Here is a 25496-nt window from a genome sequence, read left to right on the forward strand (position 1 = left end):
TGGGAGTTGTAGTCTCTCGGGACTGGCCCGCCCTTTGTGCAGCTTCGCGGCCTGTGTTTGGAGAAAACCCTACCGGGTGGCTAAGCGCGGCCCGGAGCCCCAGCGAGCGGTGCCGCCCTACAACCTTCGCCCCCGGTCCGGCGGCCGGCTCCGCCTCTTCTCGACTCTTTCCCACAGCCCAAGATGGCGGCGGAGGTGGATTTTGGCGACCTAGAGCTGTTCGAGGCGTTTGACCACCCAGAGGAATCCATTCCGAAGCCCGTTCACACTCGCTTCAAGGACGACGACGGCGACGAGGAGGACGAGAATGGGGTCGGCGACGCGGAGCTGCGGGAGCGGCTTCGGCAGTGCGAGGAAACCATCGAGCAGCTCCGCGCCGAGAATATCCTTCCCGCTCGCTGGGCCCGGTCACCGGCGTGCGGTGGGCGGCGAGCCCTGGAAGGCGCGGGCGGAAATTCCAGGGGGGCCAGAATTCCGAATAATCTCCCTGAGGGCTGAGAGTCGAGGGTTCGCTTGCGTAAGCAGCACCGGGGGCCTCGGCGCCAGCCTCTCCTCTTCTGGGTTCCGTGTCCTGGACTTCACTCGCTCTTCCCGTCCCCCAAGCTGGAGCTGGTGTTTAGGGCTTTTTTTCAGACTGCTTCATTACAGACTGGTCACCGCTTCTCTCCTCTTCTCGAAAGTCGTCATCCGATTTTATTTTTGGCGGCCAAGCTTAAGTTCATGCAGTCATGCTGTAGTTGTGTATTAGGAGGTAACCGGATTACTCAGCCCCTTAGCGTGGGTCTGTTTTTTCGGGCGGGGCAGAAGCTAGTGGTCCTAGGATGTAGAGTTGGGGGTTCAAGGATGTGAGGCATGCACAGAGACATGGTTAATTGCCTGATTAAGATTGGGGATTCATTTTAAAGTTCTTCGACTTTTCCGTGGTGAAGGTGCCGTCGCAAAGGTTTGGGAAAAACGCGCCAAGTTTCCGTTTGCCTTCGTTACATGATTACAGCTTTTCTGGCAAGATTTGCCAGTATGTTTATTTATATTCTTACAGGTGGGTTTTTTTTTTTTTAATTATATGCCGATGATTTCAGTTCAATTGAAACCCTGAAAGCGGCTGGTAAATCATTTTTGAAGTTTTTTTTTTTTTTTTTTTTTTTTAATGTTTGTTTATTTTTGACAGAGTGTGAGCGGGTGAGGGGCAGAGAGGGAGGGAGACACAAAATCCAAAACAGGCTCCAGGCTCTGAGCTGTCAGCACAGAGCCCCCTGCGGGGCTGGAACTCGCGAACTGTGACATCACGACCTGAGCTAAGTCGGTCACTTAAACAACTGAGCCACCCAGGCGCCCCCTTCTTTTTTGAAGGGTTTTGAAGTCCGATTTTTTTGTTTCGTGATGCTTTTTCCCCTCTGCGTTTTTATATGTAAAACTTCGAAATACAGAGAAGTTGAAAGGACTGTACTGTGAACATCCATAGTTTCCATCCTAGAGTTTTCCTTCCTTAGCAGGTTGTTTTACTGTACTTACTTTGTCGCTTATCATGCTGCTCTTTCTTAAGTGAATTGCTGTTTAACTTCTGATGGGGTGCGGTTGTTTGAATAACATTTTTGGTTCGGTCTGTTAGGTCTGTCAGTGGCTTTTGAACTATATGACCTTGTTGGAAGAGATGAAAAAACTATTTTAATGTTGGGGGTTAAATGCCTATCCCTGCAACTGAACAGGAGCTGGGTTAAGTGTGTCATTCTCGAGATTATTTGCAGGTCTTTTGATATTAACATTCTGACGCCAAAAGTGAGAGTGAGTAGTTAAAAGTTTATGTTATTTATGATGTTGTTTGATGAGGGCTTGTATTCCTTAACGAGTAATAACATCAAGAACTTAAAAGAAAATTGAACATTCTGACTCGACCGAGGTATGAGATATTGCAATTACACTATTGTTGTCTTTTATTTTTTTATCCTGTTGTTAATATTTAGCTATAATTTCTTTGTAAAAGGAGTATTTAGGATTTTTGTATTATTTTTCAGTGTACTCCGAAGAAATCAGTAATGATGCTTTATTTTTAATTTAATTTCTGGGGATAAAATTTGAAATCTCACAACTGCATTGAATTTTTAACGAATTTGTTATTTTGGGGGGATGTTAACTGGATTTATTGCAGTGGTCATTTCACAACATATACAAATACTGAGTCATGTTATATACCTGAATAACTTTTTTTTTTTTAAAGATTTGGATGTTTGTTTGTTTGTTTCTTTCTTTTTTTTTTTTTTTTTTGGAGAGAGAGAGAGAGAAAGAAAGACAGTAGGCGCAAGTGATCGAGGGGCAGAGAGAGAGAAGTGGGACTCATGTTTTACCCGCAGTGGGGCTCGAGCTCACCCCAAGCTGGTGCTCACGTTCAACCGAAGCGGGCCTCGAGCTCACCCAGTATGGAACTCGAACTCATGAACTGTGAGATCATGTCCTGAGCCGAAGTCAGATGCTTAACGACTGAGCCACCCAGGCGCTCACCTGAATAACTTTTAAGCTGATTTAATGGGTAAAAATATTTGTGAAGCACATCCAAAAAATTTTGACTTAATGTTTCAAACAAGCCGGTTTGCCGAGCTAGCCGTTCTTACTCCACAAACGTTTCTGGGACGTCAGTTAAGATTACAGTATTGCTGCAGCTGAAAATTTACTTATGCAGTTAAAGTATGTTCATAAATAGGAATGATGCACGATTTCATTTTAGAAAGAGACATAAGTGTGCTTTTGAAGAAAGTACAGTGAGTAGGTTTGCATTCAGACCTCTGACTTTAGCAGATAGAAGATTAAATGCTGGTGTCTCTTAAAAAAATTTAACAGGTCAGTAAATCTAAAATATTTGTCTAAGTACATATTTATCATGGGGAATCGTGTTGTCAAGTTTCACAATTTGGGGTGCCTTGATGCAATGGTACATGCACTTTTTTGTTTCTGGTACCAGCTGAAGTAACCGGCTACATTGGTGACTAAAGGTTTAAAATTTCAGAATTCAGATGTATTTTGGAAAGCTCCCCATGCCCTACCTTCCTCCCTCTATGTGAGCACACTTTGTGGATCTAAACTCGCTGTTGCTTTGATATTAAATGTGTTGAATATCACTGGGATTCCTCGAAAATCATAATTTAAAAAAAAATTTTAAGTTTATTTTGAGAGAGAGAGAGAGCACATGTGGGGTAGGGGCAGAGAGAGGAGAGAGAGAATTCCAAGCAGGCTCCATGCTGTCAGCGCAGAGCCCGATGAAGGGCTCGAGCTCACAAACTGTGAGATCATGACAGTTGGGATCAAGAGTCAGATGTTTAACTGACTGAGCCACCCAGGTGCCTGAAAATCATAATTTTTTAAATATTTTTTAATGTTTATTTAAAAAAATCTTTTTAATATTCATTTTTGATTGTGAGAGACAGAGTGTGAGCAGGGGAGGGGCAGAGAACGAGGGAGACACAGAATCTGAAGCAGGCTTCAGGCTTTGAGCTGTCAGCACAGAGCCCCGTGTGGGGCTCAAACTCACGGACCAGGAGATCATGACCTGAGCTGAAGCTGGGCATTTAATAGACTAAACCACCCAGGCGCCCCTAATGTTTATTCATTTTTGAGAGAGGGTGTGAGTGAGCGAGGAAGGGGCAGAGAGAGAAAGGGACAGAGGATCTGAAGCGGGCTGGCTCTCTGCTGGCTGCAGAAAACCCAGTGTGGGGCTTGAACTCCGGAACTGTGAGATCATGACCTGAGCTGAAGTCGGACACAACCAACTGAGCCACCCAGGTGCCCCATTTGTTTTTAATATTCAAAAATAGGTAAGGACATTTTAGAGTTGATAATTTAAACAAATATTTATTTACAAAAGGGTTATAATCACCTGAGTTTAAATGATTATAGCATCATAGGGTTTGCCAATACACGAGGCAAGCGTTAGTATCCTAAAAAAGGAATAAATTATTCTTTTAGAATTTGTGCTCTTCGTGATGTCATACTGATAAAGCATGCTACAGAAAACTTAGAAACAAAAAGAAATAAAATTATTTAGATAAATTTTGTACCCCAAGTCTCTTGGTTTAATCCTTATTTTTGGAACTGTCATGATCAGAAGTTTCCTTTTTGTCTGGTAAATATTATTTTTTGCTTTATATTATGAAAAATTTCAAATGTATGGAAAAGGAACAGTGCAATTAACACACACGTTTTCATCACTTAGATTTAACAGTTAATATTTTGCCATATTTGCTTCTCATCACATATATACATTGTACTCTAAATATTTCAACATGTAACTTTTTAGAAACAAGACTTTTTCATGCATAATCACAGCACAACCATCACAGTAACTGGTATGATTTTCTTAATAACATTCCCAGCTCAGTCCATATTCATATTTCCCCAACTGAATGTCTTTATAGCTGATTGTGCTTGGACTCCAGTCAAGGAGTTATGCAATTGTGTGTGGTTTTTAAAAACCATCATGTATTCTTAAAAAGAGAAATTCGTGCAAATTCAAGCAAACTTCTGAACTTCTTCATATTTTACTTTTGTTTCTTGATCTGAGCAATTCCAAATATAGACTGATTTATTTCACATGCTGCGCAGGTAAAGGAATAGGAGGCAGGTGGGCAGAGGAGGAATCTGAGAGTCAGCTGGTCCAGATTACCACCGGGACATTGGATATTGTGCATTGTGCAGATTTTACAGCCAGAGCCACATCCTCTCTCTCGCTCTCTTTTTTTTTTTTTTTTTGGCAGTAATTGAAAATCAAATCCAGGAACAAGAACAATATACTTTTTACATTTCTGCTTTAGAATCCGGGATTTGGAATAATGGAATGTGCTCTGCCCTCGAAGAGGCTGAAGTGTTTGCTTGTATATTACTAAGCTAAATTCACTCTGATTTTTTAGAAATATATTCTTATAACCTGCTGGTTTATTCCGACCCTCCCTTACCCCGGCTTGTAAAGAAATGATCCATTAGATAAATGTTTTGGTTGAAAACTGGAAGATTAAGCGTAGTTTTAATTTTTTTGTGAAATATTTAAAAAACTTTTTTTAAAGATTTTATTTTTGGGGAGAGAGAGAGCAGGAGCAAGGGAGGGGCAAAGAGAAAATCTCAAGCAGGCTCCACGCTCAGCACAGAGCCCAATGTGGGGCTCAATCCCACAACCCTGGGATCATGACCTGAGCTGAAATCAAGAGTCGGATGCTCAACCGACTGAGCCATCCACGCACTCCGTTTTTGTGAAATATTTTTTAAAATATGTAAGGGATATCTCTGTGTAAAACCATTAAACTAGGTAAAATTTGATGAACACTTGGATTTTTCTTGAGAAAACCAGAGTTATTGGTGGTTCTTGATCTTATTTGTAAAATATTCTATAATCTTTGGTACTTAAGAATTACAAAAGTTACGTGTTTATATATACATGTACGCATTTTACTCTGATATCTTCTAAGACTGTTTTAATTTCTGTTTTAGTGGAATATTGGTGAACGATACTAAGTTAGATGGACCTTTATTACAGATTCTCTTTATGAACAATGTTATTTCAAAGTAAGTAACTTTCTCCTTTCTACATATAATGAGTTAATGTGTTAATGAAACAACATCTTCCGTTAGTATGCTGTATTTATTTGTACTTATTCCATTTTCATTCTTTTACTTAAAATTTAGGGAATCGTGGGGCTTTTTTGTTTTCTGGTTTTGTTTTTTTGAGAGAGAGAGAGAGAGAGAGAGGGCACAAGGGAATGAGGGGCAGAGAGAAAGAATCCCACTCAGGTTCTACACCATCAACGTGGAGCCTGAAGCAGGGCTCGAGCTCACCCCATGTGGGGTTCGAACTCATGAACCAGGAGACCATGACCTCAGCCAACTGAACCATCCAGGCACTCTAAGAGCAAGGACATTAGAGTCGATAAACATGAATTTGAATCTGGGCCCTAACTTTGTACATATGTGAGCCTGGGCAGGTCACAACCTGTCTGCATATCCGTTTCCTCACTGGAAAACAGATGCTAATAGTAACCGCTTCGTAGGTAGTTAAGTGAGTACCTATAAGAGCCCAATAGCCTCTAATAAAAATAACAACTGGTACCACACCGATAAGTAATGTTAGTCGTTTCTCCCCCAGAATCAGATAACTGGGTTTACCCTGTTGGTTGTCTTCAAAGCTTACCCACATAATTTTGTGTTTGGGTGAATGTGCGAAAGAGAATTAGAGCTTTGCAGACCTTCCAGCATGATTGGGTCTAGGGTGACTCAGTGTATTCCTCCAGTGCTTGCCAGAACGTTCTGAAATGTTTTGAGACTTTGCCCTGTCCCTTCCGCAGAGCGTGGTCGTAGACATTTCAGACAGTTGCTTGCCCCTCTCCTGAGTCACTGAATCATAATCGTTATCTTGCATACTAGGCAAGGTAAAGAAGGCAACAGCATATGTTAGTTAGAGTGTTAGCTGTGTGGCAGGCCCATCACCTACCTATCTCTGCCTAGGTGGAACCTGCCGCTCTCAGGGGTGGGGACGCTGGATGGTGAGGGTGGCAGTAGCAAGGTGCTGGGCACAGCTGGGCGTGAGCACTGTCATCATCATTGGATTCGAATCCGCGTCCACTCTAGCTCATGGCAATCTCATTTCTGCACCACGTGTCTGCCATTTTGCCTGCAGAGATCTTGGAGTGTCAGAGCTAAAGAGACCTGAAAGATCAAGTCTGGTGAAGAGCAAGATGGCTGCCCCACTGCGGCCAAGCTGGGTTCCGCGGGCCCCTCCTGAACCGAGCGTTAACAAATAGTTGATGAAAGCGGTTCTTGACCTGGGAAGCTGGAGAAAGTAGACCTCAGTAGTTTCTCTGCTTCATTTTGTGTTTCCATTGCATTGTGGTGTTTTGGTTTTTTTTTTGTTTTTTTCCCAGTTTAACATTTATATAGTATTTCCTTCTGTGTGGATAGGGAGTCTCTGGGAGGAAGATAGGAAGAATGTACTGGCTGTCTTTTCATTGCAGAGAAGGTGGCTGGGGCACAGACCAGGAAGGAAGCTTTTCATTATGTAACCCCTTTACTACTTTTGGATTTTGAACCATGTTTTATATAGATTATGTATTCAAAATTTAAATATGTAAAATTTATAAATAAAATCCATTTATTCTCAGCACAAATATTTGCCACCGTTACATGCCTAGCACTACCTTAGGTTCCCATAATCATTATGTTAACTCGGCAACAATGTATATTTCTTTTTCTGAGGAATAGGTTCCTGAGTGTTACAGAATCAGTGATTTGATAAACCTCTGAAAATCAAGTTAACGGCATTTACTCCTGACATCTTCTAATAATGCATAAGATTTCAGTCTATTCAGTGTCTCACTCTGCATTCTGACTGTTGTGTCCTCTCATGCAGGCAATACCATCAAGAAATAGAGGAATTTGTGTCAAATTTAGTAAAAAGATTTGAGGAACAGCAGAAAAATGATGTGGAAAAGACTTCCTTTAATCTTTTGCCCCAGGTATTTCAAACTTAAGAGACTTTAAGATTAACAGGTTATGCTTTTCACTGCCGTCTGTTAGGCCACAGGGATCCTCTTGTACCCTCGTGAAAATGACTAAGTGCAACCACTGTGTCCTACACCTGAAACTAATATAACATTGTATGTCAAGTACAACTAAAAAAAGAAAAAACAGGATTGTTAAAACTGTTCACCTCCCATCCTTCAACTGGGCTTCCTTCATTGGTCTGACCAGTACAGCCACAGGCGATTCCTTTGTATTGTGGCTCCTTTTCTCGGGGGAGTCCTAGACCTGGCTACACTCAAAATTAGTCTTTTACCCGCCCCCCCCCCCCCCATTTCCTCACTTGGACACGTGGTTTGAGGCAGAAAATTAATTTTAAGGCAGAAAAAAAAAATCTGTGTTTCTGGAGTTTATAAAAGATGAATTATTTTTCTCTAAAACCAACAGGTTTACCTGCTATCCTATTTTCCCCTCTGCTTATTGGAAAAAATCAATAGCGTGCCCAAAGAAATCTGAGAAATTTCACTACGTGAATATCAGAGCGTGAATTTATATTTTAAAAAATCAGAATTATGATTTCTGGGCTTTTTTTTTTTTTTTTTAATTAAAAGTTACGGTAAGTAGAGTCTGTCAAATAAGGGTTGTTAGCTGTGTATCCTGAGAATTGGGAGAACAGAGAATTCTGAGTAATTAAATTTTTATCACCTTGAGTTTTTACATCTCTTACACAATTTTTAAAGATTTAAGAAACAAAATACATTTAACAATAAAAACCATACAAGGAGTTTTGATTCAAGGAGCACTTCAGAATTTTGTAGTGGAGGGAGGTCTATGAGAGTTCTATCATCAGTATTGACCACTAATGTAAAATCATAAATGTTTTAGTCTTTCTGGTTATCTGGTTTTAAGATCGTCTACTTTGTCAATTTCAGCGTTGAGAGTTTAAATATTTAATTCGTTCAATTTAATACATGAATTAATACTCCGTAACACAAAAGTCATAGTCTACACTAATGCTTCAGAAGGCGCTGTCTTTTGTATCTTTTATAATTTTTAAATTCTCCCTCTTGTGAAATTTATTTCACAAACCTCCCTAGCTTTCATACTTACTGTAATTGTGACAGTGTTGAATTCAGAACTTTATATACCTTAGTGGTATGTATTAGAAAATAAAGGGGTGTGTTTCAATTTCTAATATTTGAAATTTGAACTAGTTAAAAATTGGTTACCTTCTATAACTGTTTTTCTTTGTGTTAGCCATCTAGTGTTATGCTAGAAGAGGACCATAAAGTGGAAGAATCGTGTGCCATTAAAAACAACAAGGAAGCTTTTAGTGTAAGTTTGGACATTTTAGTTTTGAATCCTGCAAAAACATGTTTTCTATCCTGTGTCATTTGGGTGGCATTGAAATGATAAGGTGGCATAGCCATGTGTCATCAGATGATCACCACCCTTTCATGAAACTGTTACAAGCAACAGTTTAGGCTTCAGCCTCTAGATGATATGGTTCACTTTCTAATAATTACCGGATACGCGATAGACAGACGTTGGAGGACTTTATTTTTGTCCTGGCGAACTTTTTTTGCACGTGCGTTTCATGAACGCGGATGATGATCTGGAGCGCGTGCTTGTTGCACGTACAGATGGGGAAGGATAAGTAAGCAATGTAACAGATGGCAGATAGGAGATTAAAAATGTTGACAACCTCAAGTGGCGGGTGAAAAATCGAAGAGGCATAACAGGGATGAGCCTACCCTTAGGCCTTTTGGTACCTGTGTGGAATTCCACCGTGTCAGTGCGATGTCGCGGTGTGATTTTGCAACTTCGGTTTTTTTAAGATGATGATGAAATCCCGGATTCTGTTCGAGGCAGACTAGTTTTCATGTGTAGGGAGTGACGTGCCCCATTGACCTACCACAATCTTAAGGACGTGGGGCCGCTGGGACCGTGAAGGGCCCACAGCCTTACTGCAGAGATTGACGGGGGATAGCGTGTCTCTGCAGATGTGATCGAGGCGTCATGTTAGATCACTCTGTGTGGTGCCGGGCGGGAGGACCGGGACCAGCGACTGCGTGGACCGCAAGCAGGCACAGTGCAACTCAGCCTTCAGTGCAAACTTCTGTCAGAGATGTGAATACGAAGTGGTCGGACTCGTTTAAGAAAAGCGAATTCCACGTTATCCAAAGAAGTCAAAGACTGAGATGCTATCAAAGCGCTTTAAAGAAAGAATTTGAACTATGTAACTCTTCATGTCCCTTCTAAACTCTAGGGTTCTGGGCTAGAGAGTGGTACCTGCCTGGAAAGTGGGACTATTGTGTATTATTAATTTACTTCTTTAATAAATACTAATAAATACGGAATGTTCTCTTGTCAGGGACCCTTCTGGGTTCCAGAGACAGCAACGAAAAAAAAGGGCAAAGTCTCTGCTCTCATTGAATTACATTCTAGTGGGGCAAGAAACTAGGTGAGGCTAAGGACTTAGAGGGTAACTGTGGGGCATTTGGTTTGTATGGTGAGTAGATAGCGACAGCCTCTCTGAGCTGATAACAGAATAAATTGAGGGAGTGAGCCATCAGGCGGTGAAGAGTATTCCAGACTCCAGGCAGTAGGAACAGTGAGTGGAAAGCCCTGGGGCAGAAGGGCACACTGACGTGTTGCTCACTATTTACCAGGTACTGTTCGAAGCTCATTACAGATATGCTCGTGAAGGTACTACTAGTATTCTCTTTTTACAGATGAGGAAGCAGATGTGGAGAGCTAAGTAACTTGCCCTGAGTCCCTTAGCTCGTAAGTGACAAAGCCAGGGCGTGAATCCAGGCCTTCTGATTCTGGAACAGATCGAAATCTTTATATTGCCTCCTAAGCAACAGTAAGGGCTTTGGGTGTTACTCTGAGATGAGAAGTCCCTGGAGGATTTTAAGTAGAAATGTGACATGATACGACTTGAATTTTTAAAAGAGCTGGCTTCTCTGTGGAGAACAGTGTGTAGCTGGTTACATGTGGAAGCTGGAAACTGGCTAAGTGACTCTGTTGATCTCAGGTGAGAGAAGATGGCAGGTCAGTCTAGAAGACCAGGGCTGGACGTGAGCAGTGGTTAGAAGCTGGATCTACCTTGAAGGTAGAACTGACCAAATGTGTTGACGAATTGGACGCATAGAACACAAAAGCGAGGGAGTCGTCAAAATGATGCGCGTTTTTGGTCTGAGCAGCTAGAATGAGGTCCTTCCCTTTCCTGTGATGGGAAAAGCTGGTGGGAGGCGCAGCTTTGGAGTGGAATGGGAATCTGGTTCAGTTTTAAATAGGTGAGTCTGCATGTCCTGGAAACCTGTCTGTTGGCACTTGAATCTACAAGATTGGAGTTGAGGCAGAACCGGATATTTGGGGTGTCCCATATACTCATACTTCATACCATGGGCCTGGACGAATCACCTCAAGAGTGCAGGTAGAGAGGGGGACTGGACCGAGTCTCACAGAAGATGGAGAGATGAGAAGGATCGGTCAGCAAGGTAGGAAGAACACTGAGAGAATGGTGTCCCGGAAGCCAGAAGAAGTGGCTGACCTGTGTCCGTCGTCGCTGACAGGTTAAGGTGAAGACTGAGCCGTCCACTGAATTTGGCTGCATGGGGCCCATGGGGGAGCTTAGCACCATGAAGGAGGCAGAAGCCTTTCTGGAGATGTTCAAGAGAGAATGGCAGGGCCATCTGAGGAAAAAAGTGGGGGTGCTGGTTTAGAGGAAAAGAGATTAAATCAACGCCATCTAAATGCAACATGTGAACCTTAAGTTCTTGCTTGGAAAAAAAATAAAGCCTAGAAAAGGCATCTTGGGACCAGTTGGGAGAACTGAGTACAGAATGGATATAGATGGTGTTACGAATTTATTAACTTTCTTAGGTGTGACAGTGGTATTGTGGCTTGTAGGAGAATGTTCTTGTGCTCAGAAGACCCATCCTGAAGTGTTTAGGGATGAAGCGTCACGAAAATAGTCTGTCGCTGGTTATGTGTAGAAGCTGGAAGCCGGTTAGGAAGTTACCGTATTAATCTCAGGCGAGAGACAATAATGGCTTAGACTAAGATGATGGTGGCTTGCTCTCTCCCGGTGGCTCAGCAAAAAGTAAGTGTGCGCGTGTACCTGTGTGTGTGTGTGTGTGTGTGTGCATGTGGGTGCACGTAAGGTATCCACAATTGTTGGATCTAAGAGAGTAAGTACATACCTGGGTGTTCACTGTAGCATTTTCTCGACTTTTCTGTATGAATTCCTCCCCGCCCCCGAATTGGAGAGGAAGGAAAAGAGTGAGCGGGAGGGGAAGGAAATAGTAAATACTTTTCTGCATTGTCTTGCTGCCAAGGGAAGCGAGGAGACGGGTGATTGAAGTCTGAGGAGAGTGCAGCTGACGGTCACCATCTCCTGGAGAGGGAAACTGTGACCTCGGCGACACAGGGGCATTTAAAGATGGAGCTTTTTACCTGCACCTCCAAGTCTGGCTCCTTTAGGGAGTTGAGTATGACTTCTAATCATTTCCTCCAAAATTAAAGCGTTAAAACAATTAATCATAGTATTTAATGTCTTTTTTTCCTGCTTAAATAGCAATATTTTTTGACTTGTTTTCTGCAGGTTGTAGGAAGTGTCCTGTATTTTACTAATTTTTGCCTTGATAAATTGGGGCAACCGCTTCTAAATGAAAACCCTCAGCTTACCGAAGGATGGGAAATACCTAAGTATCCTACATAGTGAATGAAGATCTTTTATGCATCTTGCCATTAAGTTCACCTTTTAAAAAAATTTACCAAATTTTGCAGACTATGATAACTGTTCCTTAATAAAATTCACTAAAGGTACCAGCAAGTCTTCAGCCACATTGTTTCTCTAGAAGGGCAAGAAATACAAGTAAAGGCAAAAAGGTTTGTGTGGGGAGTTGTTTTTGTTTCCTTCTTCTTTTTAAAACTTTTTTAACCAAAACCATAAACTCTTTTAGCTTGAAAAATTAATATTCTTTATTGCTGGCTTACTATAAAGAAGTTATAGATTGAGCTAGAATTTTAATCTGTAGACATATTAAATGTTTAAATTAGTCATCTGTTTATTGGAATTCATTGGTTCACGCCTGATATGCTTGGGTGGGTGGAAAGTGTCATTGTTGCTGTCAGTTTGGTTGCTGTCTTATAACCATCTGCCCCTTCCTGAGTCACCTAAAGGAAATACAATCTGTTTGCCTCGGTTCTTCTGTTATTAACCACTGACAAAACCCAGAGGTGACAGATTAGTTGGGAACATAAGGGTTCTTGGTTAAAAGACTCGGATAAAAGTACTGTTTGTTTAAACCACTGAGTACAGGAGGTGAAAGCGTACTCACTGTTGCAGATGTTTGTAATCTGTGATCTGCGTGCTTTCTTTCTCTCTGATACACTTTGCTGTCATGATTGTATTGATTTGCTTTTATGTCTAATTTACATTATGCAAATCTTTGTTTTTTGACCAAATAGGCCAAAGCCTCACTGTTTCAATTGTGGTTCTGAAGAACATCAAATGAAAGATTGCCCAATGGTAAATTTTTCTCCTATAAAAAAAAAAAATCTTTGAATTAGAGCTTTCTAATGTTTTCAGCACATTTCTGGCATTGTGTGAGATGAAGAAGCTAGCTGCGATAACTTTCTTTCGGTCCTTGAATTTGAAAGCTTTTCAAGTTTGTACTTAAATTTTAAGACATTGGATTTTTAAAACTGATAACTCGTTACAGTATTCTGTATTTGAGATGAATGACATATGAGAGTTAATTTTTAGAGTTGATTCTAAAAACTTGATTTTAGGTTAAGATAATAGGTGATAAGAAATTAAAATGACTGCTTCTCTTCCTTGCTGTATTTTTCTAATATTTACACTGTCTTTTATACTTGTTACACATTAAAACTGGAATAGTCTATTTGCTTGACCTGAAACAGAGTGTTTAGTTTTATTTAATTTCTGAAGTACTTCTAAACTGCTCGTTACCATTTTTCTCAACTGCGTTATGCTCCAGCCTCGGAATGCTGCTCGGATAAGTGAAAAAAGAAAAGCGTATCTGGACGCCTGCAGTGAGACAAACAGTCAGAATTTTCAGCAGCGATACCACGCGGAAGAGGTGGAGGAGAGATTTGGAAGATTCAAGCCGGGAGTCATTAGGTACCTCTGTCATTTTAGTGGAGAGCGTCATTTCGGCTTCATCAGTATTTGGAACGTTCTGTGTATCCAGAGGGTGATGGTCGGTGTGATCCGGAGGGCGGTGGTCGGTGTGTAGGTCTGCTCTGGCAGCGCCTAGATAATGCGCATCTGTTCGTTCAGAAACTTTCACTGCAACCTCAACCGTGTATCTGTTAAGCACCGGGTCACTGTGTGGAACCTATGACACGGAGTTGTTTTAACACATCGGGGACGGTATGTGTTTTAATCCAAACAAGAATACGGTATTTTCTTATTCCTCTTTTGTTTTTACATAGCGAGGAACTTCAGGATGCATTGGGCGTGACAGACAAGAGCCTTCCGCCTTTTATATATCGAATGCGCCAGCTGGGGTACCCGCCGGGGTGGCTCAAGGAGGCCGAGCTGGAGGGCTCCGGGCTTGCGCTCTATGATGGGAAAGGTATAGTACGTGAAGTTAGATAAGTCGGCCCAAATGTTATTGTGAGAGAGAGAGAGAGTGTGTGTGTGTGTGTGTGTGCGCGCGTGCACGTGCACGTGTGTGTAATGAGAGAGCTACAGTAATATCTGATAGGAATGGCTGGCTTGATCAGTGTGTGCTGAGGGAACTAAAAACTATCACAATGGTGTTTCCTTCGTTTTACAAAGAAGGAACTAAAACCTCAAGAATTACCAGATGGTTATCTGGACCTGCTCCAGATATTTGACTATGCAGGCCAAAGAATCAGCTCTCCAGCTGGTCCTCGTAAGCTCTTGCCTTGCTCGGAAGTGGTAACAGAAATCTATTCATCAGTGAATGCCAGGAGACCTAAAATACAGGATACATAAATCCTCTCGTAATCTAGAACCCCTCTCTTAGGTATCTGCTGTAGAGGAATAATCACACATGTGCACAAGGAAAATATGTGTATGTGTTTTTGTAGCATTGAATATGATAGTGAGAAATTGAAAGCAACATTAAGGCTCTCAAGAAGAATGGCTAACTAAACCGTGGTAGATCTGGGCTGTGGGATCTCTGTGGTAACTAAGGAGGAGAGTGCATCTGTGAGCTGACATGACAAACTCTCTGTGCAATGCTGAGTTTCTGCCCAACATACCTATCATGTCATTCAGAGAATCCCACTTGGATGAAACAGTGCTCTATGTTTTTTCTGAGGACTGATTTATAAGTGTTTTGGTTTTTTTTTAATGTCTCTTTATTTTTGAGAGAGAGAAAGAGGGAGTCAGAGCATGAGTGGGGAGGGGCAGAGAGAGAGGGAAACACGGAATCCGAAGCGGGCTCCAGGCTCTGAGCTGTCAGCACAGACCTTGATGCAGGGCTCAAACCCACGAACCGTGAGATCATGACCTGAGCCGAAGTCAGACGCTTAACCGAGTCATCCAGGCACCCCAAAAGTATTTTTTTAAATGTTTATTTTGAGAGAGAGAGAGAGAGCATTAGCAGGTAGCAGAGAGAGGGGGGACAGAGGATCCGTAGCAGGCTCCTGGCTGACAGCAGAGAACCTGATGTGAGGCTCGAACTCACAAACTGGGAGATCATGACCTGAGCCGAAGTTGGACATTTAACTGACTGAGGCACCCTCCAGTTAGATTTTCGATTCAGACTCATTGAAGCCTTTCCTGACCACCTTATTTAAGTATATCTCTCATTGGCCTGCCAGTCTTTTATCACTGGACCCTGTCTGTTTCTTTCATGCCCTATATATTTATTTCTCTGTTCTATTTCTCTACTTCTATTTTCCTAGCTAGACAGTCAGGTTTGTAATTGCTAAAACCATTCATATTTTATTCACCAGTATATCCGCTGGCATATAGCACGGTACCCGCAATGTGGTAGATGTTAAATAAATACTTTTTTTTTTTTAATTTTTTTTTTCAACGTTTTTTTTTTATTTATTTTTGGGACAGAGAGAGACAGAGCATGAACGGGGGAGGGGCAGAGAGAGAGGGAGACACAGAATCGGAAGCAGGCTCCAGGCTCCGAGCCATCAGCCCAGAGCCTGACGCGGGGCTCGAACTCACGGACCGCGAGATCGTGACCTGGCTGAAGTCGGACGCTTAACCGACTGCGCCACCCAGGCGCCCCAAATACTTTTTAAAAAAGTCTTCACCCATACAGCAGACTCAACAGTGGTTCCCCCCGGGGAAAAAAAGAGGATTGGCCTTGAGATTATAGTTTATCTCTAATCCCCTAAATCTTTTAAAAATGAAAATATTTCTCTATATTACCTAGATATTTAAAAATATTTTTATTTTTTATTTTATTTTTAAAAAATTTTTTTTAACTTTTTTTTTTTTTAATGTTTATTTATTTTTGAGAGAGAGAGAGAGTCAGAGCACAAGCAGGGGAGGGGCAAAGAGAGAGGGAGACATAGAATCCAAACTAGGTCCAGGCTCTGAACTGTCAGCATAGAGCCTGACGTGGGGCTCAAACTCACGAATGGTGAGATCGACCTGAGCCGAAATCGGGTGCTCAACCGACTGAGCCACCCAGGCACCCCTAAAAACATTTTTAAAAATTCACCAAGCTACTCCTTTTCAGTTAGTGCCAAAGAGGTATTTAGGACAGCCCTTTTAATATATCCCCAAGTCATGCAGGCATTCAAGTTTTCTGTAGGTGCTTGAATTTCTGTTGTTTTCTCAAGTTGTCTCTCTTTTTTAGTTTGTTTGATTAGAGATTCTTTGGATAAACGTTGTGGATGGTTGAAGTCTTTTGGATGTATTTCAATTGGCTGAGCCATCCTAAGCCTTTTTTAATCTATAGATACCCTTCCTTGTTTTTAACAAAGCCACATTTTGTCCTTTCGGGTTTTCGAGATTTTGCTGATGCGTCTCTGTGGTGTGTTATTTTAGCATGTTCCTCTGTCCCTGTCTTTATTGTGATGGAATCAGTCACTGGTGGTCGTTGCCTATCTATACTTGCTAATGATGGGTTGCAAAATGGTTATATACTCATTCTTTTAATACTTCTTATTAGCTAGAATACTTCTATAAAGAGAAACTTCTCATAAACCGTTTCATTACCTTATGTATATAGACACCATAGGACCGGCAAAATAAACGTATGATTTACTTAGTAGTTTTCAAGATAGTAAAGTGTTTCCCAAGTATCCTTCTCTCATCTATAAAGTGGTTTTGTAAAGTAGTACATACCTCTTAAGGTTGTGATGAAGATTACCAGAGTTAATACTTACAGGCCATTTAAAACATAATCTGGTACATAATAAGACTTAGAGAAATGTTTGTTAAATGAAGACATCAGAGGGGCGCCTGGGTGGCGCAGTCGGTTAAGCGTCCGACTTCAGCCAGGTCACGATCTCGCGGTCCCTGAGTTCGAGCCCCGCGTCAGGCTCTGGGCTGATGGCTCGGAGCCTGGAGCCTGTTTCCGATTCTGTGTCTCCCTCTCTCTCTGCCCCTCCCCCGTTCATGCTCTGTCTCTCTCTGTCCCAAAAATAAATAAAAAATGTAAAAAAAATAAAAAAAATAAAAAAAAAAAATAAATGAAGACATCAGAATAGAGCATCAGGCAGGTCATTGGGTCAGCACACACTAGACTTCTAAGAAACCCATGGAAGAACCCAGGTTTCCAAGATTTTCAGTATTCATTTACTATCAAAGTATTCTCTCCACATTGTTTAAAAGTTTCTAATCTAAACATTGTGATTGAAGCCATTCTCAGAATAATTATTCTCAGAATAATTCTGTTGCCTTGAATATAAGTACTTTCCTAGTGTACTTTTGGTCCGGAGAGGGATTTATATTGGCATCTAGCAATGTTAACCTTCTGATGGTCTCTGACAGATGGTGCTGATGGGGAAGCAGAAGCTGGAGAAGCACAACAGAATAAAAGTGTCACTTACGATCTCTCGAAATTGGTAAACTACCCAGGTTTTAATATATCTACTCCCAGAGGAATTCCAGATGTAAGTACACCGTGTTTTCATTCTTATGGGATATGACGTTATTGTAAGGATTGTTAAGAATTGTTAGCTTATAAAAAAAAAAAGGATCGTTAGCTTATGTAGCAGTTACTGTGACATGAAGAAGTAAATGTGTCACTTGTTCAGCTTTGTAACTTCCTATACGTTGTCTAGAATTTTAAGTGATACCTTGTGTTCATTCAAAAATTTTTTTTCTGATTTATGCCCTACGAAAAGGAGTTAAAATGATTAAATTCTGTAAATCTAAAACTGTTCTAAAATTATGCTTTAAAAACATGGGATGGTTCTGAGGCAGTATTGTAAGTTGTTTGGAATTACTTGGAAAGTAAATTTATGCCTTTAATAAATCTAAGTTAATATAACTCCTTTTCCTATCCTATAATTCCTTTTCCGCTTTTTTCATTCCAAAGTAAAATTTCTCATTCCATATGAGAATGGTTTCTGCATTTACTTAATCTTTCCAACTTTCATCTTCTATTTCAAGACTCAACAATGACCTGTTGTGGTGATGGTGTGGTTGTATTTTAAGTTTATTTATTTATATCGTGAGAGAGCGAGAGCGCGCCTGTGTGCGTGCCCAAGCCTGGGAGGGGCAGAGGAAGGAGTGCAAGAATCCCAAGCAGGCTTTGCACTGTCAGCGAAGAGCCTGACACAGGGCTCGAACTCGTGAACCATGAGGTCATGACCTGAGCCAAAGTCAGATGCATAAACCGACTGAGCCACCTAGGCGCCTGGTGTGGTGGTTGCATAAAAAAATGCATTTTTAGGTGTCCGTAGAAACTGGGAAGCAAAGAAACCAAAGGTCCGAACTTAGAATCTAGTGAACAGATATGAAGACAAGTGTGTAATTAATTAAGAGCCAAACTGCATGGCACAAACCATCAGTGCCTCTGGAAATGGTCCTAGTACCAGCCGACCTCAGAGTCCTCTGGGAAGTGCTCGGTAGAAGTATGCCTTTTTTTTTGTTTTAATTTTTCTATTATTATTATTATTATTATTATTATTATTATTATTATTACTATATTTTTAAAGTTTATTTTGAGAGAGAGAGCAAGAGAGAGAGAAAATCCCAAGCAGCACTGTACCAGCATCACTGAGCCTGACATGGGGCTCAAACTCACAAGCTGCAAGATCATGACCTGAACCAAGATCAAGAGTCAGACATTTAACCAACTGAGCTACCAAGGCATCCCTTTTTAAGTTTGTTTATTTTTGAGGGGGGGAAGAGGGGCAGAGAGAGGGAATCTGACGTGGACTTGAACCCGTGAACTATGAGATGACCTCCGCCAAAGTTGGACGCTCAACTGACTGAGCCACCCACGCGTGCCCTTTTTTTTTTTTTTTTTTTTTTTTTTTTTTAATTTTAGAGAGAGTGGGTGTGACTAGGGAAAGGGATAGAGAGAGGGCGAGGGAATCTTAAGCAGGCTCCACACTCAGTGCAGAGCCCAACACGGGGCTCGATCCTACAACCCGGGATCATGACCTGAGCTGAAATCAAGAGCCAATCGTTCAACCAACTGAGCCACCCAGGCACCCCGGAAATGCACATTCTTGAGTCCCACCCTTAGACTTAACTGACTTGACCCTGGAATCTGGAGGTTTGACAGGAGCCCCAAATGATTCTTCTTGAGAACCCCTATTGCACGTGCTCATAGAGATGAGAGAGAAGGAAGGGATGTTGAACCTTAAAGATGAATGCCGGGTTTGGAAAGGGAAAGAACAGAAGCTGGAAAGTGGTAGGAGAGGTGAGCCTTGAGGGGCCCTGTAAGCCGGGCCAGTGCGTGCAAGGACGGGGAGAGGGAGGCCGGAAGAGAGTCCGCTCGTCACTGCGTACAGCTTCTGCTTGTAGTGGGTGGAACCTTTTGGGGCCAAGTGATTTTGTCAAGTAAGCTTTTAGTGTTCGCTTCTGATCATGTTGCCGGCAGGGTTGGGTGGCTGGGTTTTTTGTTTTGTTTTGTTTTTCCTTCAGTGCACCATCCTTTTCGTTAATTCCCCAGAAAAGGAAATGTAATTTGAGACCTCCATTTTACAGAATGTCAAAGTATGATGTTTTCCAAATACAGGCTTGTTTTTTTTCCTTGTCTTCTCACCATTAGGAATGGAGGATGTTTGGGTCCATACCGATGCAGGCGTGTCAGCAGAAGGACGTGTTTGCCAATTACCTGACTTCTAACTTCCAAGCGGTAAATAGCTTCTCAGGGTGAGGTTGATAAAAATTGACTGCCTTTTGTTGGTGGACTTTTGTAACTCATCAGCGTCTTCTTGCTCTTTGGCTTTGCTTCGAAAGCACTCTGTGCCTTCTGATGCATCCAAAGGAAAAGGGCAGCTGCATTCACCATTTACCTACGCTTTGCTCCACATTGGTTTTCTGCGGGGTGGAAGGGAAGGACTGGAGTCTCCTCCTTCTGCCCCGTTAACTTGTGCTTGGCTTGGCCCCTCCATCAGCCGAGCGTGAGGTCTGGCGGCAAGAGGTCTTCATCCCAGTCCAGCCCAAGCAGTCCAAAGAAGCAGAGGAAGGAGAGCAGCTCAGCAGCCTCCCCCGCGGACATGGAGCTTGACTCAGGTGGGTCTCCTCCTGCGGTCTCAATCTCACCGAGAAGGTAGAGGGATCGTGCACGCTCCTGAGTTCCAGGAGGAAGGCTGGGCCGGTTTGAGCACTAATGAAATGCTTTGATTCTGTCCTTGGAGATGAGAGTGACACCCCCTCGTACTGATAAAAGGTAAGGTGGGAGACAGCTTGGTGTGAGGGCCATGCCGGCCGGTTAACTGAGTTCCTGAGTCAGGCGATCCTTGCCGCCCAGTCCCAGTGGTCCTGATCCGGACCGGGCCCTCGGATGGGGGCAGGGCCCTGGGACAGGCGGTGGAGAGTGTCCCGCTTCGGCAGCTCTATCCCAAGAGGAGGAAGGGCAGAGCTGAGCCAGGCTTTCCCAGGGAAGAAGGACCATGAGGAATATCTGCCCTCCTGGAAATGCACAGTGGAACAAAGGACCTGCCCTCTGATACTCCTCTGGCTTTTTATTCTCTTAATCCTCTGGGCTTAACCATGGAAGTGGTGGCCATGCAGCACTGTGACAGCCCTTCTCAGCATGTCAGCAGTGGGTCAGGAGAGTCATGCACGCACCTTTCCGAGTCCCCCACCCCTAGAACTGTCCACGCTTCCTTTGGGCTTCCCCTTGGGACTGCTGGGGTGTAGTTTAGATGTTGCCCCCAGAAAGCTCTGGAATGAATCAGAACTTTATGTTAACTTGATAAATTCCAAAGCTGCTCTGAGTCCCAGACTGAAAACTCATTCCTTGCTCTACCTCCCATCCAAAATATGACCAGCCACTTTGGTCCTTATAGCTGGCACATGTTTTGAAGTGAGGTTAAATGGCAACATTAAGATACAATGAATGTTGGGGCACCTGGGTGGCTCAGTCTGTCAAGTGTCCGACTCTTGGTTTTGGCTCAGGGCATGACCTCACAGTTCATGTGCAGGAGACCCGCATTGGGCTCTGCGCTGAATTTTCTCTCTCTCTCTTTCTCTGCCCCTCCTGCACACATGCTCGCTCGCTCTCTCCCTCTCTCAGAATAAATAAATAAACTTTAAAAAAAAGGAAAAAGAAGATAAAATGAATGTAGATACCTTAATAATAAATGCTATCTACTAATGTAAATTGCCCTGATTTGATTGTGAGGGATTCACCTGTCTTATTTTCAAATTCCCAGAGAAAATTTACAAGACCAGTGCTCTAACCCCTGAGCTATGGAGCCTCATCCTTACCAGAGAAAATTTAAAGGTCACAGATTAAATCCCCTTAAAATCCAAAATCAAAGCCCCCCAAACCATTTTCCCCAGTTTTTTACTTTGCTTAGTCTCAGCCATAGTTCTTTTTTTTTTTTTTAATTTTTTTAACGTTTTATTTATTTTTGAGACAGAGAGAGACAGAGCATGAATGGGGGAGGGTCAGAGAGAGGGAGACACAGAATCCGAAACAGGCTCCAGGCTCTGAGCTGTCAGCACAGAGCCCGACGCAGGGCTCGAACTCACGGACCGCGAGATCATGACCTGAGCCAAAGTCGGCCGCTTAACCGACTGAGCCACCCAGGCGCCCCTCAGCCATAGGAGTTCTTGATGCCAGAGTTCACACGCCAGGCTTTTAGTACCTACAGCCTGACATCAGTGTCCATTCTCACTTTATTTTGCCCGAAGCAGTGCTCAAATATGAATCATGTGATTATGACCTGAGCTGAGATCTAAGGGTTGGATGCTTAACTGATTGAGCCACCCAGGCTCCCCCCACCCTTTTCTTAAGTATATTTTTTTGAATTTGCCTAATTTTTAAAACCTGTGCTGTTTTGGATACCTCTACTAGACCCTGAGGATAGGAAGATTCATGAGACACAACTGCCGCCCTTAGTTTCCACTCTGTGTGGAAACTGCGTCACCTAGGGAGTGCAGAGGTATAAACCCCATTTTAATATAAATGTGGTGACCTGTGGTGATCCATACAGAGCCCCAGAGCTGGTTACACGTATTTTAGTGTCAGAGGGGACAAACCAAGCAGCTGTGCTGGATGAGGTCATAGACCCCGATCAAGAAGGACTTTGAGCTGCGTCCGGAGGGATAAATTCAGGGATTTACCATGGAGATGAGCAGGGTGAGGACATTTGAGTCCATGGGAAATGCAGATGCAGACGCGTGAGACATCACGGCGCACTGGTCCAAAAGCAGAGTGACACCTGGGGTTTCAGCCTGGCAGAAGAAATAACGTGGTGCGAGGAGGCAAATTCGTGGTCATAGAGGGCCTTGTGAGGCACAGAGGAGATCAGATCAGCCTTTGTCCTGATGGAAAGCACTGAAGGTTTCTAACGAGGTGGGAAGGTTAATGGGCCCAGACTCATGCTTCACAAAGATAGTAGTTTGGAGAATGGATATAAGGAAGAGGAGTCCAAAGCACAGACGATGCCAGGATTCCTGAAATAAGGTCTTGGCTGCGACGGTCTGCCAGAGAGAGTAGGCCCCAGGGAGCCGAGGACTGGGGGCGGGGTGCAGAGGGAGACGAGGGCCTCTCTGGCGATTAGCAGGTTCCGTGTGGGCGACTTCAGCCAGATACCACTGGTGGCACCATAGTGGGAACAGCATGAAGGAGCGGAGTCCGGATTCGAGGAAAAGTTCGGATCTGTTACGTCTGGGACATACAGGTGGCGATGACCATTGACCCGTGAGCTACACGAACCCGCAGTTGAGGCAGGCAGGCAGGACCAGAGGTGCAGAACTGGGGAATAAGCCAGAGTGTACCCCACCCCGTCTCCTCCGTTTTGTCTCCTTCAGCAGCCCCGCCAGCAGCGTTTCCAGTCGTTGTCCCACCACACTTTCCCAGGAACCCCGTTCTGCAGCTCCCGCAGACAGCCTGGGGACCACTCGCGCCTCCGCACGGAGGCCGACTCTCTGTCCCCTCACTCTGAAACGCTGCATGGGGCCAACGGGTGGATTTCCCGTTTCCTTCAAGCTCCTGGTGCCGGAAGAGCCTGTGGCGCTCCCTGCGGGCGTTCTTTCCAGGTGCTGGTGGTTATGGAGCCTCCAGGGCGTCCCCTCTCCAGCCGGTGATCTCTGGCCATTGACTCTCCGGGCACACCTGAGTTCAGACACCAACTGCTGTGACAGCTGGAAGTATCACAACTTTTTTCTTTCAGATGCGGAGGTCCCTCACGAAGCTTTCCAGTTTCAGCCACCGCCGCCCCCTGGCACTCCCCCTCCTCTGCCCCAGGGGACTCCGCCGCCCATCTTCACCCCTCCGCTCCCCAAGGGCACCCCGCCGCTGACTCCCAGCGACTCACCCCAGACCAGGACAGCGTCGGCAGCTATGGATGAGGACTCACTGACCCTGGAAGAACTTGAAGAGCAGCAGAGGCGGATATGGGCGGCCCTCGAGCAGGCCGAGAGTGTGAACAGTGATTCCGATATTCCCGTGGACACACCTTTAACTGGGAATTCGGTTGCCTCTTCGCCTTGTCCAAATGAGCTAGACCTCCCTGTCCCAGAGGGAAAACCCTCTGAAAAGCAGATGCCTGATGAGCCCGAGGTACCAGACACTTGTACAGAAAAGTCGGAAGTTGAACATTCTCTGAGCCCAGACTCTGAGCCGACATTGCTTTGCCAGAAGGAAAAGGAAGAGTCTATTCAGATGGACTCTAAAGATGATGCCCTTCTTGATAACGGCAACGTTGTGTCGAACTGTGACATTAGTAATGGAGGCAGTCAGAAGCTCCTTCATGTGGACTCCAGTCCTTCGGCCACTAAAGTTCATAGTCCTGTACCTGACATGAGCAAGTTTGCAACTGGAATAACGCCATTTGAATTTGAGAACATGGCAGAATCCACTGGAATGTACCTCAGGATAAGAAACTTGTTAAAGAACTCGCCCCGAAACCAGCAGAAAAACAAAAAGGCTTCTGAATAACTCCTTGACATAGCGCCACGAGCTATTTAATTATCTATAACTTTGTGTTCTGTTCATTAGTACCAAATGGAGATGAGATTGTTTTCCTGTTTGTCCCTCCCGTGTTTAAAAATCTATCCAAGGCTTAATTGTGGCCTTAAGTCGGGCCTATTTTAAAGAACAGAAAGACCGGGCTTGCTGGTTTACTATATTTTATTCTCATTGCTAAAAACTTGCGGGGACGGGATGTAAGTCCGAGCTGGTTTAGAGATAGTTCGTTAAGGTTTATACTACTTTTGGGTCGTGAGTGTCTGTCAGGAGTGATGGTTTTTATCTGTCTTTTGTACATTGATTTCCCTTTCTACATTTTGCTAATTATCCTGTATATAAGTTTAATATATCACTTTTTAAAAAGAAAAAAATTCTAACCATTTTAAATGCATATTTCAACTCTGACAACCAAATGAGAAAAATCAGGGATGATCAGCTTTATCCCATTTGGGGTATTTTTGTAAGTGATTTACACACATCAATTTTAATAACACTTTTACTTTTTTTGTAACTTCATTCTTCATATAAGTTTGCTATACAGGTGCGTTCATCTTTGTGTACAAAGGTTTAATAAATTAGCTTTCATATACATAATCTAAGACTCTGAATACAAAAAAAGTGATTCACAGTTAGTGTACCCAACGTTGTAAGTTTGGAAGTAAATTATGTGGTTGCAAAAATTAGTGGTAGCAAAGAAAATCTAGGAAAATGCAAGTTTGAGTGTTTTCAGTGTTATTTCAGCCTTAACTATAGAGACAGCAAAATCTTTTAAAGTACTTATTTTGGAAAAAAAAAAAAAATGAGGGCAGCTAGCCTTTGTACAAAAATAACTTTCTAAATTTGAACCTTAAGATAATTAATGCTTAAAAATAAAAAAATAGGCATAAACAAATTGCTTTTAATTGTCAGATATATAACATGGAGATGAATTATGTTTTTTTTTTGTATTTAAATGGAATGCCATCACATTGTTACAGTCGCATCCCTGAAAATAAACATACAGCTGATCTTGAACTTTTAGTCTCAGGTAGTGTGATCTTGCTCTCAGGCCAGCAGAGGGAGCCAACTACAGCCATTCTGGACCATTCCAGATTTCCTTTTCATTTTGAGGACTTGAATAACCAAATTTACTCTTCTATAAAGAATAAAGGGAAAGACAATCGTATGAAAAGGACAGTTTATTTTCAAGCCCCTCACAGAACATGCTAGAAATTGAGTAAAATGTTAAGTCCTTTTTGGCTTCTTTCTCTGTGTTGAAATACGTAAGAAAGTTTACATAGTGCTTTTATATATGTTATCTTACTCTCTTTCTGTCAAGTAAATGTATTATATCACCACTTAAGTATGTAAGAGGAAACCGGTGGCCTTGAGGGTTACAGGGACTTGTCAGGATAGAAGTGGTCTTCAGCTAAGGACCCG

The 25496-nt window shown here is 42.9% G+C and overlaps 1 protein-coding gene and 1 non-coding gene across 4 annotated transcripts; both read left to right on the plus strand.

The window, feature by feature from the left end:
• ZCCHC8 (zinc finger CCHC-type containing 8) lies at positions 1 to 25091 on the plus strand. Of its 3 annotated transcripts, none has more exons than XM_019467573.2 (14): positions 1 to 382; positions 1855 to 1897; positions 5470 to 5544; positions 7382 to 7487; positions 8749 to 8826; positions 12104 to 12207; positions 12325 to 12390; positions 12973 to 13033; positions 13506 to 13648; positions 13963 to 14105; positions 17465 to 17586; positions 19701 to 19787; positions 20050 to 20167; positions 23281 to 25091. In XM_019467573.2, the coding sequence occupies exons 1-14, from the start codon at positions 184 to 186 to the stop codon at positions 24045 to 24047; spliced, it is 2112 nt and encodes a 703-aa protein (XP_019323118.1). In that variant the 5' UTR covers positions 1 to 183; the 3' UTR covers positions 24048 to 25091. The 3 variants fall into 3 exon arrangements, with proteins under 3 accessions (XP_019323118.1, XP_053757955.1, XP_053757956.1); XM_053901980.1 differs by having other exon boundaries at positions 188 to 381; positions 1859 to 1897; XM_053901981.1 differs by lacking the exons at positions 1 to 382; positions 1855 to 1897; positions 5470 to 5544; ... (1 more) ...; positions 12104 to 12207; positions 12325 to 12390 and having other exon boundaries at positions 8750 to 8826.
• On the plus strand, positions 6214 to 6348 carry LOC128777152 (small nucleolar RNA SNORA9). Its single transcript, XR_008422348.1, has one exon. It is a non-coding gene; the product is annotated as a small nucleolar RNA SNORA9 (small nucleolar RNA).
• Positions 25092 to 25496: the final 405 nt, after the last annotated feature.

The sequence above is a fragment of the Panthera pardus genome, unplaced genomic scaffold, assembly GCF_024362965.1.
Source record: "Panthera pardus isolate Hobbes unplaced genomic scaffold, ASM2436296v1 HiC_scaffold_15, whole genome shotgun sequence".
Taxonomy (NCBI): Eukaryota; Metazoa; Chordata; class Mammalia; order Carnivora; family Felidae; genus Panthera; species Panthera pardus.

Excerpts from the sequence above, each read along its gene's own strand:
- ZCCHC8 (XM_019467573.2), top strand. The coding sequence starts at position 184 with ATGGCGGCGGAGGTGGATTTTGGCGACCTAGAGCTGTTCGAGGCGTTT. Across the intron at positions 12,208-12,324 it reads GAAGGATGGGAAATACCTAA|GTACCAGCAAGTCTTCAGCC; the intron begins GTATCCTACATA and ends AATTCACTAAAG. Across the intron at positions 17,587-19,700 it reads CTCCCAGAGGAATTCCAGAT|GAATGGAGGATGTTTGGGTC; the intron begins GTAAGTACACCG and ends TCTCACCATTAG.